The sequence below is a fragment of the Paroedura picta genome, chromosome 5, assembly GCF_049243985.1.
Source record: "Paroedura picta isolate Pp20150507F chromosome 5, Ppicta_v3.0, whole genome shotgun sequence".
Classification (NCBI taxonomy): domain Eukaryota; kingdom Metazoa; phylum Chordata; class Lepidosauria; order Squamata; family Gekkonidae; genus Paroedura; species Paroedura picta.
In genome coordinates this window covers 47536700-47554579 of record NC_135373.1, presented here as the reverse complement: position 1 = coordinate 47554579, position 17880 = coordinate 47536700, and the positions used below count along the sequence as shown (strand labels likewise).

At 47.5% G+C, this 17880-nt stretch overlaps 1 protein-coding gene across 7 annotated transcripts in view; it reads right to left on the bottom strand.

Moving 5' to 3' along the window:
* Positions 1–17880, bottom strand: part of SYTL1 (synaptotagmin like 1) — a 37445-nt gene that overhangs the window by 12485 nt on the left and 7080 nt on the right. For 4 of the 7 annotated variants that reach the window (XM_077337746.1, XM_077337743.1, XM_077337748.1 and 1 more), the window contains 7 exons: positions 10008–10373; positions 7056–7198; positions 5707–5821; positions 4413–4461; positions 3757–3799; positions 2634–2731; positions 1726–1860 (listed from right to left, as the gene is read on the bottom strand). In XM_077337746.1, coding sequence (XP_077193861.1) covers positions 1726–1860; positions 2634–2731; positions 3757–3799; positions 4413–4461; positions 5707–5821; positions 7056–7198; positions 10008–10159 — 735 coding nt within the window. In that variant the 5' untranslated portion in view covers positions 10160–10373. Of the gene's footprint in view, positions 1–1725; positions 1861–2633; positions 2732–3756; positions 3800–4412; positions 4462–5706; positions 5822–7055; positions 7199–10007; positions 10374–11756; positions 11824–16118; positions 16235–17880 lie in introns of those variants that run through there. The other 3 variants (XM_077337745.1, XM_077337747.1, XM_077337749.1) reach the window with 3 other exon arrangements.

Here is a 17880-nt window from a genome sequence, read left to right as displayed (position 1 = left end):
AGAGCGAGTGTCAAAATCAGTTCCGCTTTTATCCTACACCTTCCTCCATGGAGCTCAAGGGGGCATCGTTGGTTTTCTTCCCCTGTAAACTGATGCTCAGAACATCCCAGTGAAGCTGGCCAGGCTGAAAGAGAGGGACTAGTCCCAAATGACTGAGTAGGGTTTGAACCCTCATCTCCCCAACCCAATTCAACACTAAATGAATGTTGAATGCTAAATTATAAACTGCTTTATAAACACACACCCCATCTGCCTCCCTTCCTCTCTCCTGTTGGAAGTTGTCCCCTGTGCAATGCCTCTTGGCTCAGTCTGCAGGGGGAGAAGACTCCCAACCATCAAGTTGGTGATCTGAACACTGACCACTCTCTCTGATGCTTTCCCTTTAAGGCTAAACTGAGCCTCTTAGAGACGACTCTGTGTTCCCTGCTTCTTCTTCTGAAATTCCTTTTCCTCTCTCCATCTTGTAGACCTCCAACATGCTGGGTGGAGAGATGCCTCCCACATCTCTCTGATGGCATGGTGATAAAGAAAATGATTACAGCCTTCTGATGGATCATACAGTTATTAGAAATTGACTATAGTTCTGCATATTGGTTTGACTGTTTTTGACCTTTGGTTCTTATCAAGAAAGCAGTATGTTCCTCTCCAGAATGTAGCTTCCCCATGAGTCAGAGGAGGGAATGTTTTGAGCAGGGTCAAGCTGATCTTAAGTTGTGTGCCAAGGCCAGAAGGCATGAGTAAGCCATCACAATATGTAAACTTTGGGGGCTGGGATTGATGCCAGGCAAAGACCTGGATCCTTGCCAGCAGTTCCCGGAAGGCTGGCATAAGGGCTGAAGGGTGTTCCTGGGAGGTGGAGTGGGGAGGTAGAGACCCCAGGCTATTGGCTCATCCTGCAAGAGGCATCATCTTTCCCAGCCTCCAAGGAAAGGCTGTTTAACACTATGTAATCCTATTTTACTTTGCGCAGATTTGGGCATTCCCCTGTGTCTATTTCTTTGCTGCAGTAAATAAATATTAAAAAGGCTTCCCTCTCAGTGTGATCAAATTGGGAGCGTTGCACTGGGCAAAAGAACCCTGATTAGCCTGATTGGCTATCATCTCCCCACCTAGATTAGGGACTAACTTCTTACCCTTCCTATCTAGCACGGAATTCTCTAACAAGCAGTAGTAATATTAGTTTAATAATACAATCAGGGTCTGGGCTTTGTTGTCTTTGACCTACGTGCACTCAGTAGCCAGCAATGTTGTGCTGTGCACACTAGCTTAATTAAGCACTGTTAATTTTTTCTGGATATGGCAGACCCAGTACCGTGGATCCCATCACTATTGGTGGCAGGGGCTCATGGGAATTGTAGTCCAGGGACATCTGGAGAGCCACAGTTTGGCCACCCCTGCACCAGAGGGAGGCTGTGCCAAAATCGGGGCCACCATAGAAACAGCCCTCCTGCACATGACCATGTTTGGTCGAAGAGGGTCTGAACGACAAGAAGGCCCTCTCCTCAAGGACTCAGTGCTCAGGCAGGTCTGTAAGGGAGGCAGCGCTCCTTCAGATAACTGGGACCCAAACCATTTTGGGCTTTATGATTAACCTCAATATAAACATCAACACCTTTTGCACCCAGCTCTCATTTCTGGTGGCCTGCACCCCTTCAAGAGAGTAAGGAAAGTAGAAGACGTGAGCACACTAACAGTTGCCCCAAACACAGCCCCTAATGCACATACCGTGGATGAGCTGAGACTGGAGACCGAAGAACTGGTGCTCAGAACTTTATTGTGGGGACTCATCAGGTTGGTCTTCGGAGGGGATGAACCTGAGGCCCCTCCCTTGCCATTTTCCTGGCTCCCGTTACTCTGGGGCTGCAGGGGGGAGGGGGGGGAAGCAGCAGAAGTCATTTCTGCAAACGTGGAAAACTCTTCTGTCCAAAGAAGTTACTGGCAGATCCAGACCATCTACCACATTCGTTTGACCCACCGCATCAGGCATTTTCTAAATAGCCATTCAGTTCCACAGCCACTCTGTGTTTTGACAGGCACAAAATTTGGGATGATCAGTGTGTTACAGATCCAAAGATACCTGTCTGTAAGGCAGCAGTGTCGGCTGTTCATAATGTTCTGTATCCCTTCTCTTCCCAAGCCACCTCATTAAAGAGGCCACCTTTTTCTCACTTTTCAGACTGGAAAACCAGGGTGAGAAATAGCCATTCCGTTCGTTATCGGGACTTGCAGTTATCCCATCTATGCCATTTTTTACCCCACCAGGGAATGGAAGGTGGCTGACATGGCTCTCCCCTCCCCTATTTTTTTTCCACTCAACAATACCTGTGAGGGACATTACATGGACGGCATGTGACTGGCTCAAGGTCACCCAACGGGTTTCATGGTTGAGCAGGGGTTCAAACCCAGGTGACAGTCTACCTGGGGTAGTCAAACTGCGGCCCTCCAGATGCCCATGGACTACAATTCCCATGAGCCCCTGCCAGCAAATGCTGGCAGGGGCTCCTGGGAATTGTAGTCCATGGGCATCTGGAGGGATGCAGTTTGACTATCCCGGTCTAACCGCTATGCCATACCAGATGTCTCTATTCTGACAGTTGTTCAGCCTGCATTGGCCTGCCTAGCAATATTCCTACCTGCACGGAAACCGAGAGGGCTGCCTGGGGGTCGGCTTGCTCTCTCTCCTCTTCCTCAGTCTCTGAGCTCAGGCTGCTGAAGGAGTCACTTCTCAGAGCTGCAAAGAGGGAGGGGGAAAATGAAGCTGAGGCTCAGAAGGGAGAAACCCCACCAAAGCACACACCATGCGCTGCCATTTTTGACTCCTCTACAGTTAATGAGCAGGGTTGTATGTATGATGCACCTACATGAATATCTTTTATACACCAATAAAAAGGGTTGTTTTTTTTAAATTAAATCATGGAAGTCTTTGGGGAAATTTTATTTGTGGGGCTGCATTTTATCTGCTGTTTTACTGCTGTTGCTTCTATTATATGTGTTGTTTTTATTCCAGTGAATTCTGCTTTTTGCTCTCTTGGAAGCCGATTTTGATGGGCTATATCTATATGCATACACAAAAACACGCAGCAGTTCTACACAAGCTTGAAACCCAGGATCCTATAGGGATAGTCAACCTGTGGTCCTCCAGATGTTCATGGACTACAATTCCCATGAGCCCGTCAGCAAATGCTAGCATGGGCTCATGGGAATTGTAGTCCATGGACATCTGGAGGACCACAGGTTGACTGCCCCTGCTATACAGAATTCAGGCTCTTGAGAATATCTGGTTTCACTGAAGTCTGCAACTATTTGAAAAATGAAAAATAGTTTTTAAAAAGCCAGGGGAATAGGATTTCCAATGGGAGAGCCTCTGACACTTTGCACCGTTCCTTTGTCCCAGGCCCAGCAGAAGCAGAACTGCTTAGTAAAATGAGCTATTCTGTTCAGGAAGGGGAAATCTTCTTATGAGCTCTCCTGTGAGCTCTCCCCCAAGCAGCTGAACCATATGGGCCACCTTGCCCCCAGGCACAATGAGTCCCATAAAAGACTCACCCCAGAGCAAACACTGAACCCATCAGAATAGCCAGTTTAGCATTTTGGCTTCAGGGGGCAAAAAGCCTTTGGCTAGCCATTGTCCAGGAAGCTTTTAAGTCAAAAGAGAGAGACTGGCCTTTTGCCAGGAAAACAGGCTACATCCCCCTCCCCACTCCCTAATGCACAAAATAAGAGAAGCACTAGAACCTTCTGCGTATTTCTGTTTACCTGGCTTGGTCTCAGCCACCTGCTTGAGGGACTGTGTTGCATCCTACAAAGACAAAACAGACACCTAAAGAGACCTGCAGGTCAGCGACTCACACAACAGGATTCTAGTTTGTATTTGTATAGATAAATGATTCCTGTTTCCATTCCTCCCCCAAATCCCCTTCCGAGCCCAGAGCGGCACAAGCAGAGCAGTGTGTCAATGTCACATGGATTCAGTAGCAAAAAATGCAAGGGGGCTCTGAGCCTCCCAGAACATTTGCATCTTGAAAACCATTCAAAATCTTCCCCTTTGAACATGGCAATCCTGCAGATGAAGCCTATTGTCCCAGTCCCGCCCCCCCCCATAGACTTAGCAAGCAGTGCTCTCCAGAGGAGGAGTTGGGAAGATTAAAGGACCCGAGATTTCAGCTCCAGGAGTGAGCCCAGCAACAGTTTGCCCACTGTTGCCCATGTTGTGTCTGATTTAACACAAACACACCATCCCGCATAATTGCCTGCAATAAGCAGGTGGGCTGATGCAGCAGGCCAATCTGAGCCCCTGTGTGTCCAGCCTTCACATATTTCGGGGCCCAAGGCTACTGAGACCCAGAGAGAGCTGTTTGAGGCCAATTCTGGCTCTGCTCAAAACCACACATATGGCCACCAAGCTAACTTACCTGTGGATCTTGGGACTGAGTCAATGAAGGAACTCCTTCCCTGGGAAGCCTGCAAAGCAACCGAAACCTGCTGGTCACTCTTTCATGGCAAGGCAATGAGTCAGTGAGAGGGGAAGGGGCGCTATTTTCCCTCCCAAGGACAACTGCACAACAAATATAAAAAGCAGAAGCAAAAATCCTACAAACGCCTACAGAACAACCTTCTCTCTTGAACCTAAAAGACAGAGGTTCTGGCGATTGCTCAACCAGCGTGAAGTCACTCCAGGGTTTCCTTGGGAGAACTGGCCTCACGGCCACTAGTTCATTTTATTTTTCTGCTGCCACTGCTCAGAGTGGCAGAAGAAAATGGGAGCTAAGGATCCCACACGCCTGCCAGAGGACTGGCAATCCTGCATAGAGTCCACCTTCTAATGTCACCATTTTCTCCGAAGGAACTGACCTCTGCAGTCTGAAGATCAGTAGTAATTCCAGGCAGACCCCAGACCCCACCTGGAAATGGGCAACCCTGGTTCCAAAGATAATATTCCATCACCAGAAAGATCCTGCAAGCAGCCTCAGGTCAGGGGCACCCAGAGCAGGATCTCTGTCAACAAGGTAAGCAAACAGCCCCAGATCTGTACAAGAGAAGACCACCCCCCTGCTGCTGTGATCTGTACCACAGTTAAGTGATCAATGGTTAGGTTTTTATAAACAAAATTCAATCTGTTTGGTTGTTTTTATTTAACAGGGGCTAGGCGGAATGGTCTTCCTTACAGGTTTTTTATAAGTATTCCTAAAACAAAAAGGCATTCAAAAGCACATGAGCTGGGGTTTTTTATACCCCACTTTTCCCTACCCAAAGGAGTGCCAAAGCAGCTTACAAACACCTCTCCCTTCCTCTCCCCACAACAGACACCCTATGAGGTAGGTGGAGCTGAGAGAGCTCTGTGAGAACTGCTGAGAGAACAACTCTGAGAACAATGACTGACCCAAGGTCACCCAGCTGGCTGCATGTGGAGGAGTGGGGAATCAAACCCGGTTAGAGTTCATCGCTCTTCAACCACTATACCATGCTGTACTTCAGTGATTATTCCCTAGAAGCCCTCAATGACAATTTTCCTAGCATCCACTGCAGGCTTGCTGAGGCCAATCTGTTTCCATAGAATGTTGGACAGTTTTTTTTAAAAAATAAGTCTCTGGTGCTTTTCTTTGTGGAGTTATAAAAGGAAATGTGAAGCCTGCTTTCAGATATTAATCTTTCTGACACCCAAAAACACCATCCTCTCTTCCCCATCCAATCATGAAAGTTTCTCACCTGTCCACAGCATCCTGTGTGTCAAAGACATTCTCCTTGTCCTCCTCTGCAGAAGGCTCCCTGATTGGCTCCAGATCTCCCAGGCTTCCCTGTTGCTTCAGCCCCCATTCAACTGCTTTGGTAGAGAGATGATCCCTTGCAGACCATATCATTTCACAATATATTTTTAAAATTGCACAAAATTTACCCTTCACTGTCACAGCTCAATAAAATGTGATATACAGATACTATACCCTTTAATATCGCCCACTGGGTACAAGCAAGAGGAGAAAGTCCTCACTTTCCTCTTACCAACATCTATATAATTATATTGGTGCTCGAAGAGCTTCATACGTGTTAATTTTTACCACAATCTGGTAAACCGGGCCTGTATTAATACCTCCATATATTGTAAGAAGGGGAAATGGCTGGTCTGAAATCCCGTAGTAAATTTTAAAAAATATATAGATATATAGAAAAAGTACAAAAAACCCACTATTTATTATAATATCACCCCTCCCTCTCCCCCCCAGAGTTCCCATTTGCTTGAAGTTTCATTTTCCCGAATGCTCCAGAGAAGAATTCCACTATTCATGAAATTCTTCTGTTGGTTTTCTGTTGCCTATAGATGTCAATTTTACCTTTTTAAATAGCTCAGCAATTTTAATTAATACTTCACCACATATGAAAAGCAAAACCACAAAACAGTATCAATTTTATCCCAGTATCTATAAAAAGTAAATTGTGGCACAAACTTGGGGGGCCCAGAGATGTCTAGGGCTGCCAGGTCCCCCTTGCCTACCAGTGGGGGATATAGGATAGGGTTGCTAGATCCAGGACGGGAAATTCCTGAAGATTTGGGTATGGAGCCTGGGGAGGACAGAGACCTCAGTCCACTCTCCAAAGCAGCCATTTTCTCCAGGGAAACTGATCTCTGTAATCTGGAGGTGACCTGTAATTCCAGGGGATCCCCAAGGCCCCACCTGGAGGCTGGCATCCTTAGCTTTGGAGAGTATATTCCATAGCATTATACTACACTGAGGACCCTGCCTGCCCCAAATCCACCTACTACTGGCTCCATCCCCAAAGTCTTCAGGTATTTCCCAACCCAGAGCTGACAATCCTATGAGGGTCCCAGAGCAGTTTACCCCTTTGCCACCCCAACACCCCCAACCTAGATTGCTTATGAGTTTCCTTAGGCACCTAGTGCTAGAAACAGAATATGTCACAGTCCTTTTAGTAGAACAGCCAAGTGATTTTGTATTGCCTTTAAGAGATTACCCATTTCTCTCGAGAGAAACTGAGCCCTTGGCCCTGGGAGGGATTCTGCTGCTGGGGTGGTAGAATATTATGGCAAACTGGTCGCTTACCTTTGGGCTTCTTCTTTCTGCGGATAGAAGCCCGGACAAGGTCCGAGCCAAAGTGATGGTGCCGCTTGGACCGGACATCACAGAACCAGTCCCCAGAGAGAATTTTCAGCCAGCTGGGATCAGAGACAGACTGACGCAGTTTGCTTGAGGGAAAGAAAACAAAGAGAATTAGACAGTTTGGGATGTTTACAGATTCTGGTTGCCAGCTCTGGGTTGGGAAATATCTGAAGACTTCCGGAGAGGAGCCAGGAGTAGTCAGGATCTGGAGTGGGGAGGGATCTCAGTGGAGTATGATGCCACAGCGATCACCCTCCAAAGCAGCCGTTTGTAGTCTGGAGATGATCTGTAATTCCAGGGGATCCCCAGGTCCCACCCGTGGAATCCCTGGAAATGTTCAAAGATTCCTGGGCACTTTGGGGACCTTCTTTCTTTAGTACACGGAAGTATGAAATCTTTCCATAGTGTGGATTTTAATTCGTCAGCAATGCCCACAAAAAACTATCCAAATTCAGTAATTTGAACGTTGCCAAGGATCAACCATATAGTCACTGCACTTATTCCCTGGCATATCCAAGAATGGATTTTCCCCACTTAATCAGAGAAATGCATGCCCATCGCACAGTCTTCCAGAAGCAGATGCATTGCCTCTTTTGGATTCCCTACCCCCCAAGCTGCTGATCGGTTTCTGCCAGGAGCAGCTGCTTTCACTTCCAGGCTTTGCATATTAATACAATCTTCATTTTGTCTCAATTTCTATATTATAAAAGCATTTTCTCCTGCTTTTCCCCTTAACTAATGTGATAAGCATTAATGTCAGAAGAAGTAAAGATGAGCCATCCTTGCCTCCAGCTGCACCATTTTTAACTTTTGATATATTTTTTTTACTTTTGAAAAGCACATGTTTTAAAACGGAACATTTTAAAAACATCAGCTTTTGAAAAATAATAAATAAAAACTATGGGGGAAAATTAAGACACACTGCTACGCTTGAACTCACAAAACTGCAAGTACCTTACTGGCTGAGCCACCTCAGCCACTTTGTAGCTGACAGCCTATAAGTCCTATTTACAAGATTTTCTAGCATTTTCTCTCACTTATTTTTAAAGAAAGAAATGTAATGGCTCCTTAGATATTTTTTATTTTAAAGGAATCCAGGTGTAATGCATACCTTCATTTTAAAAATAATTGTCATGATGGGAGGAGAAGGGCAAAAGAAAAGGACAGAGGCAGCCTTGGCGAGCATTTCTCCCCACCTCTGTGTGAAACACTTGTAGAAAGGGAGGAGGGAGGAGGAAGCAGGTAGAGGCAAAGATCTTTACTTCTTCAGACATTAATACTTATCGCAATACTTAAGGGAGCTCATAAAGCAGAAAAATACAGCACAGAAGCTGAGACAAAATGAAGGCAGCACTAAAATGCAAAGACTGGAAGAGAAAGCAGGTGCTCCAGCCAGAAAACAATGAGCAGAGACCAGTCAACAGCACAAAAAAATTCAGAGGTAACTCTGCAATTTGGATTAGAAAAATCTGAGAAAGAAGATAGCATGAGAGTGCCGGGACAGGACACAAACAGGGTGTGGATTAAAGGTATTTGTTGTTGTTATGTGCGAAGTCGTGTCCGACCCATCGCGACCCCATGGACAATGATCCTCCAGGCCTTCCTGTCCTCTACCATTCCCTGGAGTCCTTTTAAGTTTGCACCTACTGCTTCAGTGACTCCATCCATCCACCTCATTCTCTGTCGTCCCCTTCTTCTTTTGCCCTCGATCACTCCCAGCATTAGGCTCTTCTCCAGGGAGTCCTTCCTTCTCATGAGGTGGCCAAAATATTTGAGTTTCATCTTCAGGATCTGGCCTTCTAAAGAGCAGTCAGGGCTGATCTCCTCTAGGACTGACCGGTTTCTTCGCCTTGCAGTCCAAGGGACTCGCAAGAGTCTTCTCCAGCACCAGAGTTCAAAAGCCTCAATTCTTTGACGCTCGGCCTTCCTTATGGTCCAACTTTCGCAGCCATACATTGCAACTGGAAAGACCATAGCCTTGACTAAATGCACTTTTGTTGGCAGGGTGATGTCTCTGCTTTTTAGGATGCTGTCTAGATTTGCCATAGCTTTCCTCCCCAGGAGCAAGCGTCTTTTAATTTCTTTGCTGCAGTCCCCATCTGCAGTGATCTTGGAGCCCAGGAAAATAAAATCTGTCACTATCTCCATTTCTTGCCCATCTATTTGCCAGGAATTGAGAGGGCCGGCTGCCATGATCTTTGTTTTCTTGATGTTGAGTTTCAAGCCAACTTTTGCACCCTCCTCCTTCACCCGCATCAACAGGCTCTTTAGTTCCTCTTCACTTTCTGCCATTAGAGTGGTATCATCTGCATATCTGAGGTTGTTGATATTTCTCCCTGCAATCTTGATCCCGGATTAAAGGTATACCAGCTTCAATTCAGTAAGAATTCAAATTAAACAGTGAAGGCAGAAAGCATGGAATGTTAACATGGCTGAAGGCATTCTTACTTTTAAAAACAAAGCAGAAACAGGAGATTCTCATGCTATATCACAAGCAACTTTCAAAGTTCTCTTGAGCCCTTAAAGCAGGACACAAGCCATGCAAACTATTTCCAATGGCTGTTTTATTTGTGTAAGACTTTATGAGAGATTCAGATTACTGTCCCACCTGGCTCGCTATTGTCTACTCTGGCAGTAGCTCTTCAGTGCCTCCGTCAAATAAAGATTTCCCCCAACATTTGATTGAAGCCACCCCATCCCCCAGCCCTGCCCTCCCCAGGCTCCACCCCCACATTCTCCAGGTATTTCCCAGCCCAGAACTGACAAGCCTATCCCTGTGGGGGCCTGAAGTACCTTACGTTATTCTAAGCCCATCAGTGGACTTTGAGGGTGCAACTCTGCTTAGGGATTGCACTGGTTGTCAGTCCTTTTGACTGTTTTGCTAGGGCAACTTACCTGATCCGCCCTTCCTCCAGCAATCGGAGTTGCGAATCTCTTTGCAGCACTTCTGCAATGGCATTCTGCTCCTCCTCAGTCAGGAAGCTGAGGTCCAGCAAGGAGTCTATATCAGCATCAGGATCCATAGGAGTGACTCGATGCAACGCCATCAAATCAACAGTGACTCGATGTCCTGATACACCGGAATTCTCAAAGGACTCTCAGGGGCAGCTTATTAGTATGTCATTGTTGTGAATGGCACCCGGGGGTCCGGTTAGAACGTCAGGATTGTCATTTCCTTCTCTGCTGTAGGCATGGACAAATCTCTCAGGAGGGAAGCGTGCAGCTTTAGTTGATGCTCCAAGTCTCCTCCATCTTAGCCACCTGCAGAGAGAAAAAACCACCAACCTCTGAATATGGCAGGGAGAAAACCATTTTACAACATGTCCAGCACTACAGAGTATTTCTTCCCAACACCTGCTTTATAAGCATTAACGATTCTCCAAAGAACTTTGGGAAACAAGCTGCAAGGAATTGTTGCAGAGGTTCCTATTCTTCCCAGCCACACCTCCTTCCCTAGAACTACAGTTCCCAGGGTTCTCTGGGGGCAAAGGAAGAAGGATTAGGCCCAGCTCTGTTTTCTTGAGTGCCGTGGATTGATTCTGAGATTAGCTGAGTCTCAAGTTGCCAGCTCTGCATTGGGAAATACCTGGAGACTGTGGGGGTAAAGCCTGCAGAGAGCAAGGCTTGGGTGAGAGGAAGGACTTCAATGGGGGGATAATGCCATAGAGCAAGGGTGGCCAAACGGTGGCACTCCAGGTGTCTATGGATTGCATGGGCATCTGGAGAGCCACAGTTTGGCTGCCCTATGAGTCCACCTTCTAAGTGGACATTTTCTCCAGGGGAAGTGACCTCTGTGGCCAGGAGATGAGCCATAATTCCAAGGGATCCCCTAGATCTATGGGAGGAAGGCACCATGCAGGGCTCCTGGAAGTGTGGGGCCCATAGCACATAGTACATGTGCTACATGGATAAATCAGCCCTGCCCTCCAGGACCTTCATCAGTTCCAGACAGCCTATAAGACAAGGAGAGCATTCTACCAGAGACCCACTAGAAGAAATCCACTGCGGTTGGAAGGCACCTGTGCCCCAGTACCAGCTCACAGAGAAGAGAGATGCAGCAATGCTAAACAATGCCCACGATCCGATCCACTAGCTGGGGAAAAGGCCAAACAATCTCCTTACTGGGAATGCAGACAGAAATAGCATAAGCACCAGTTCAAAGGAGGACTAGGATGCAATTTGATGCAAGGGCGAAAAGAAGCACCACCAGCACCACCGGACCTTGGCTCTGGCCGCAGAGGCTTGGCCCATGCATGCATAGCTCACTGGGATTGTGCCCTTTAAGTGCCATGCCACCTCTTCCCTTAAGCCCTCCATCTTGGTCCCAGCAATTGGCTTCAGCAGCCTGGCTCAGCCAGTAAACGCAGCAAAGAAACCAGTTTAGCCAGCTCATCCAAGGAGCCTGAATTGTTTTCTTTAAAGTTTCATGTCTGTCTATGCATTTTTATCCTGCCTTCTTCTTCCAAGGAGCTCAGGGTGGTGTACACGCCTCTTTCCATTTTGCTCTCAAAACAACCTAGTTGCTTATTTATTCATCATAGGGCATGGCTACACATAGAAAACGCATTTAACAATATAAACAATATACGTCGCCAAGTAGGTACAACAGTTCCGCAGACAGCTTGGTCAATTCCCCGTAAATACCAATATGGAAGTTTTCAATCCAGTCAGTCACAGCTGGGGAGAATGCAAAGAACTCCGTCACATGTCCCTGGAAAGCATAACGTTGTGACAGTTGGAAAACAGTTTGGCGGGCTGCACCATAATGACAATCGGGACCTGGTATTTCGCCCTACACTTAAACAACGGTCTGTACAACTGCCAGCACCTGCTCATATTCTATTAGCCGTCTTCCATACTTTACATGGCAATTCAAATCCTGCATTCTCCTGCATCGGTGTTTATATCGGGTGGAACTGATTTCATTCATGTCGGTAGTGCTAGCTTGAGAGAGAGAAAGACAGAGAGACAGAGACAGACAGACAGACAGAGAGACTGACTGACTGGGCCAGGGTCACCCAGCAAGATTCGTGATTGAATGGAGATTTGAAAGCAGATCTTCCAAGATACCCCCCCCACACACACACACACACCTTATGGTGACCGTGTAGGAGAGTGGTGGCCAAACTGTGGCTCTGTAGATGTCCACGGACTACAATTCCTATGAGCCCCTGCCAGCATGGCAATTGTAGTCCATGGATATCTGGAGAGCCACAGTCTGGCCAAAGCTGCTGTAGGGTTTTCAAGGTAAAAGACATTCAGAGGTGGCTTTCTACATATACCAGCTGCATAAGCTGCTAGTTTAACTTAACTTATAATACATATTATAAAATATATTTTAAATGTATATTATTGTATGCTTTTATTGCACATTGTAATTGTAATCTGCCCTAAGATGACTGGATCAAAACGAGCATGCTATAAATACAAACAAACAAACAATATAGGGAAGGCCTATGGGTGTTCCAATCCTTTCCAATCCCTTACATAAGAGTACCCTCCTGAAACCTTCCCAGCAGAGTAGATCCTAGTCTGACAGTGGGTGTAGTGGTTAAGAGTGGTGGCTTCTAATCTGGAGAACCAGCTATGATTCCCCACTCCTCCTCCACATGCAGCCTGCTGGATGACTTTGGACTAGTCACAATTCTCCCAGAGCTCTCTCAGTACCCACTACCTAACAGGGCACCTGTTGTTGGGAAATGAAGGGTGGGGGATTGTATCCTTCTTTAAGACTCCTTCGGGTAGTAAAAAGTTGGGTAAAGAAAATCAGCACTTCTTCTTCTAGTGATGCCAGACTGGCTCTCAGTGCTGGTCCTATGAGAAAGCAGCAGCAGGATCAATGTGACCCCGGGATGCAATGCCCCAGGAAACGGTGCCATGCAATTTCACTGATTTTGTTTGTGAAGATTCCGCCAGAGCATTTCCCAGTGTGCTGTGCAGGGGAGGTGGATTTGGGGGAGACGATTTCTACTGGAAATTCAGCCCCCGAACATTTGGGCCAACTGCCGAGATGCCACAGATGCCCCCCACATCAGTCTGCAGCAGCCCCAACATCAGAAAAGGACAATTCAGAGACGGTGCAGCAAAAGACAGAAAAGGAAACACACAAAACCAGGATGTGGGTTTTGCATTCCTGTTGCCTACCTTATCAACGTGTAGGGTTTTTGTAACCTGCCCCTTTTCTCAATTCACTTCCTCCGTCTGATGAAACCATGACCAAAAAAGCTGGTATCACAATAATTCAGTTGAAGCCTTTTCACAAGCACCACCATGCCAGGGGGGATGGCTGAACTATGACGCATGCGCTGGTAACGTCTGTTCTAAATGGCAGTGACCCCATACGCAAGTCACTTCTTCATTTCCTTTCTATGCCACCTTTCTCCTCTCCTCACAACAACACTGTGAGGTAGGCTAAGCTAAGCAGGTATGAGTGTCCCAAGCTGACCAGCAACCTCCCGTGGCATAGCGGGGGATTCAAACTGGGATCACCCATATCCTGGCCAGACACTCTAACCCAGCCTTTTGACCATGGAGGAACACCTGGAATATTTTTCTGGCTTTGAGAAACCCTAGAAGTGGTGGCAATGCCCCTTCAGAGAAGTGGGTGCGGAAGTAAGATGCAGGAGCCAGCCAATCAATTGATCGGTCATCTACCATTTCCCTTGTGGAGAAAGAGACTAGGCCTGTAGAGCAACAGGGGAAGTGGGCTCCAGGGATGTTTTGTGATGTCAGCGGCCATCCAAACTTCTGGGGAAAGCCCTGTAGCCCTTGGGGATCTCTTACATCAGTGGTCCCCAACCTTTTTTCGGCTGGGGACCGGCAGACGACGCCCACACCCACTCAGCACGCATGCATGGCTGCGGCCGGGCCGCAAATGCGCACATGCGTGTTGCGCGGCTGAAATCGCGGCAGTGCCGCGCATGCGCGATTTCGGCCGCGCAGAGCGCATGCGTGATGCGTGGCCCTGATTCCCTCTCCCCCCCCTCCCGCAGTAAGAAGCTTCCCAGGCCGCAAGCTTGCGGCCCGGGAAGTTTTTTACTGCGGGGGGGTGGGGAGAGGGAACCGTGGCCCGGCGCCCTGGCCTTCGCGGCCCGGCACCGAGCCGCGGACCGCAGGTTGGGGACCACTGTCTTACATAACCCCAGGTTCCCCATAACCTGGTTGGGAATCCCTGCTCTAACCACGATATCACACTGGCTCTCACTATGCAAACAGAAGAGCTGCTGCCAGCAGAGTAGACAAGATGTCCGCTGGTTTGATTTAGCACAGTGGTTCTCAACCTGGGGGTAGAACAACCCTTTCACAGGGGTCATGGCAGGGCAAGCAGCTTGGCTGGGGGGAGCGCCACCCACACAACAGCCTTGCAGGGTAGATCGAGATAGAGCATTCGTCTGTCTGGAGCAGTGGAAAAGAGCGAGATTGGCATGTTGGGACAAGAGGCAGAACTGAACTGAGAAATCCCGGAAAAAAACCAATTTATATAACAATCATGAACAATGGATCTTCATGCCATTGGTCAGTTTTGGTTTAATTTCTGTGAAAGAACACTTGCATAATTTTATGGTTGGGGGGTCCCCACAACATGAGGAACTGTATTAAAGGGTCGTAGCATTAGGAACGCTGGGAACCACTGGTTTAGCATAAGGCTAGGAAGGATCCGTGGGAGAGCAGGAGAGCCTCCACTCTACATGCAGAAGGTCCCAGGATCAGTCCCCAACATCTCTAGCTAAAAGGGTCAGATAACGGTGCTAAGACAGTCCTCCGCCTAAGACGCAGGATAGCGGCTCCTAGTCAGAGTAGACCAGGCTTTCCTTCAGAGCCTGGTTCAGTCTCGCTAAATGCAGTCTGGCTTAGTATAAGGCAGCTTCATGCCAGCTGAAATGGCTTTTGAAAGGAATCTTACAAATGGATAAGAGATTGGTCTCATTGTTAGCCACAATGTGGCCTCCACATCCAGAAGGCATCGCGGCTTAGGAGAAGAGCATCCGTTCCTCCTGTGGCAGATTGTGGGTTCAACCCCAGCACCTCCACTTGGAAGAAGCTGATAACAGGTGGCGAGAAATACCTTCCCTTTCTACTAGAGCAGGATGCTCTGCATTTTTAAACTGGCAATTTGGAGTTTGAAGGGTTTTGAATATGAAATTTTAACTCAAGGGAGAAAGGGCAGAGCCTGCCACAGAGCCATATCTCCTCCCTTTAACAGGAAGGCTGAAGCTGCCTCTTTCAGTGCACCGACAACCCAAGACTTTTAAATGGAGATCCACAGGAGACAGACCTAGAGCTGTCTGCAGGCAAAGCAGATGCTCCACCAATGAGCTGCACTTGAAGCTACCATCTAAGCCAGCCCACTTATTAATTGAGGTCTATCATGGTTGGCACCAGCTGGCTGGCGTCTCAGGACTTTCATTTCACTTCCAAATAGATCCTTAGCTAGAATTGCTAGGGATTAAACCTGGGGTGCAAAGGAGGCGCTTTCACACTAAGCCATGGCCCCACATGAACACAGAATGATGCTTAATATTGAGTCAGAACCTTGATCTCTCAAGGCCAGTTTTGTATCTTCTGACTGGCAATGGCTTTCCATGAGAAGTATTTCACATCATCTGCCCCTTGAGCCCTAACTGGAGGTGCTGTGGATTGAATCTGGGACTTTGCACCGGCCAAAGGGATGTTTGGTTGCTGTGATGCAGAAGGTCACAGCTCTTCGATGGGGCACAAGCCCATAAAAACAGAAGGAACCCACTGCTGTTGCCACCACCTCCCAGAAGGCTGAGGAGTGTGAAGCGAGACCAACTGATAGATTGTGGGATGTAACATGTGATTTATGACATTATCCATAGCACGGATGAAGAAACCCCAGTCTGGCTACAGTGGAGGTCTTTCATCCGTCGAAAAACAGAGACAGCTGGTGATCCTCAAATACCCTCCGGCTGCTCCACATCCACTCCAAAATCCTTTTCAGTATAAGCCTGGCCTCCACTGTGAATACACGAAGCTGCCTTTTACCTTAGTTTATCAAGGCCGACCTTCACTACTTCAGAGAGCCAATGTGGTGCAGAGAGTCAGTGATGGAATAGTTAAGAGCAGAAGCTTCTAATCCGGACAACCAGGTCAGATTCCCCGCTCCTCCTCCACATGCAGCCAGCTGGGTCTCCTTGGATTAGTCACAATTCTCTCAGAGCTGTTCTCACAGAGCAGCTGTCTTAGAGTTCTCTCAGTCCCACCTGCCTCGCAGGGTGTCCATTGTGGGGAGAAGAAGGGGAAGGTGTTTGTTAGCGGCCTTTGGATTCCTTGGGATAAAAACACCAACTCTTCTTCTACTACTCTGACTGGCAGCTGCTGTCCAAGGTCTTAGGCCCAGATCTTTCCTGTCATCCTTTTAAAGGGAGCTGCTGGGAATGGTCTTCTGCATGCAAAACAGATGCTCTACGCTGCTGAGGCCTAGCCCTTGGAGGAGACAGCCATGACCATCCTTCTCTTTGCAGACATAGCCTGGCAGAATTACTGTGGACATTTTCAGAGCCAATCAAAGCTTAGTCCAGTTGGGTCTTACTGCGGGACCCACACCCTGCACAAACACAGCCTCTCCCTTCTCCCAGGAGGCTCATAGATTCAGTCTGCTAGATCACATTATAGGGCAGCTGCGGCAAGCAATTTGGGGATTTATTACCCCATTTCTCTCAAAATTTAGATTTGAAAGAGCGCCCTTCAAGTTTGTAGAACCTGGTGTTATGTGTGTGGCCTTGGGTTGCCAACTCTGGGCTGGTAAATACCTGGAGACTTTGGAAATGGAGCCAGGAATGGGTGAGATTTGGGGCAGGGAGGGACCTCAGTGGAGTATAACACTACGGAGTCCACCCTCCAAAGCAGTCATTCACTCCGGGGGAACTGATCTCTGTAGTCTGGATATGAGCTATAATTGCAGGGGATCCCCAGGCCCCACCTGGAAGCTGGCATCCCTACCGGCCCTTCTGTGCAGGCTTGTCTATCCCCAGCAGTCCAGGCCTTCAGAAACAGGTAAGCGCGATGATGCAGGAAATGCAAAACGAATTACAGAAACAAGGTTCTCATTAGCATATAATTTTAACACCTATCAAAAATGCTAAACACTGAGGAAATCCAGATCGCTGAGTTCTTGGAAACTGCTTGAAGGAATCTGGTGCAATATTTACCTCTAGGCGGATTCGCCAGAAACTGTGTTTCATTATAAAAGCAAGTCAATCAACTTTTACTCAAGTTTAACTCGGCTTGTCCCCCCCCCCCCCCATCCTCCAGAAAGCCAGAAAAGCCAGAAAAGTCTCCCTGCAATTTGCACTGGGAAAGGCTTGTGTAATAAGATAAAATATTTCATCAGAAGAAACTCCAAAGAAATCTGCAAGATAAATCTACAAGACAGAGCTGCAAAGGCACTCATTCCCTACAAAACTGCTCAAAGAAGGACAAGGGAAGTGTGGGTGTTGGCAGAATTCAGATAGGCAAAGAGGAGCCAAGCACCAGGCTGCTTAAAAGAATAAAATAGAGAAACAAACTTTGTGTAGAAAGAGGAGCGAGAGACCTAACTAACTGTCTGACTGTTGTTCTGCTGTTGTTCTGCATTCATTCTGTCTGTTCTGGAGGCAAGAAGTGTGCTCAAAGGAGCAGGAAGTCTCTAAATGACCCAATCAGGATGCTGAAAAAATATCAGGATGTTCCTATTCTAACTTTGCTAAATACACATCTCCAATGCCCTCTGCAGGATAGTCTTTATATCCTTTGGAATCATGCACAT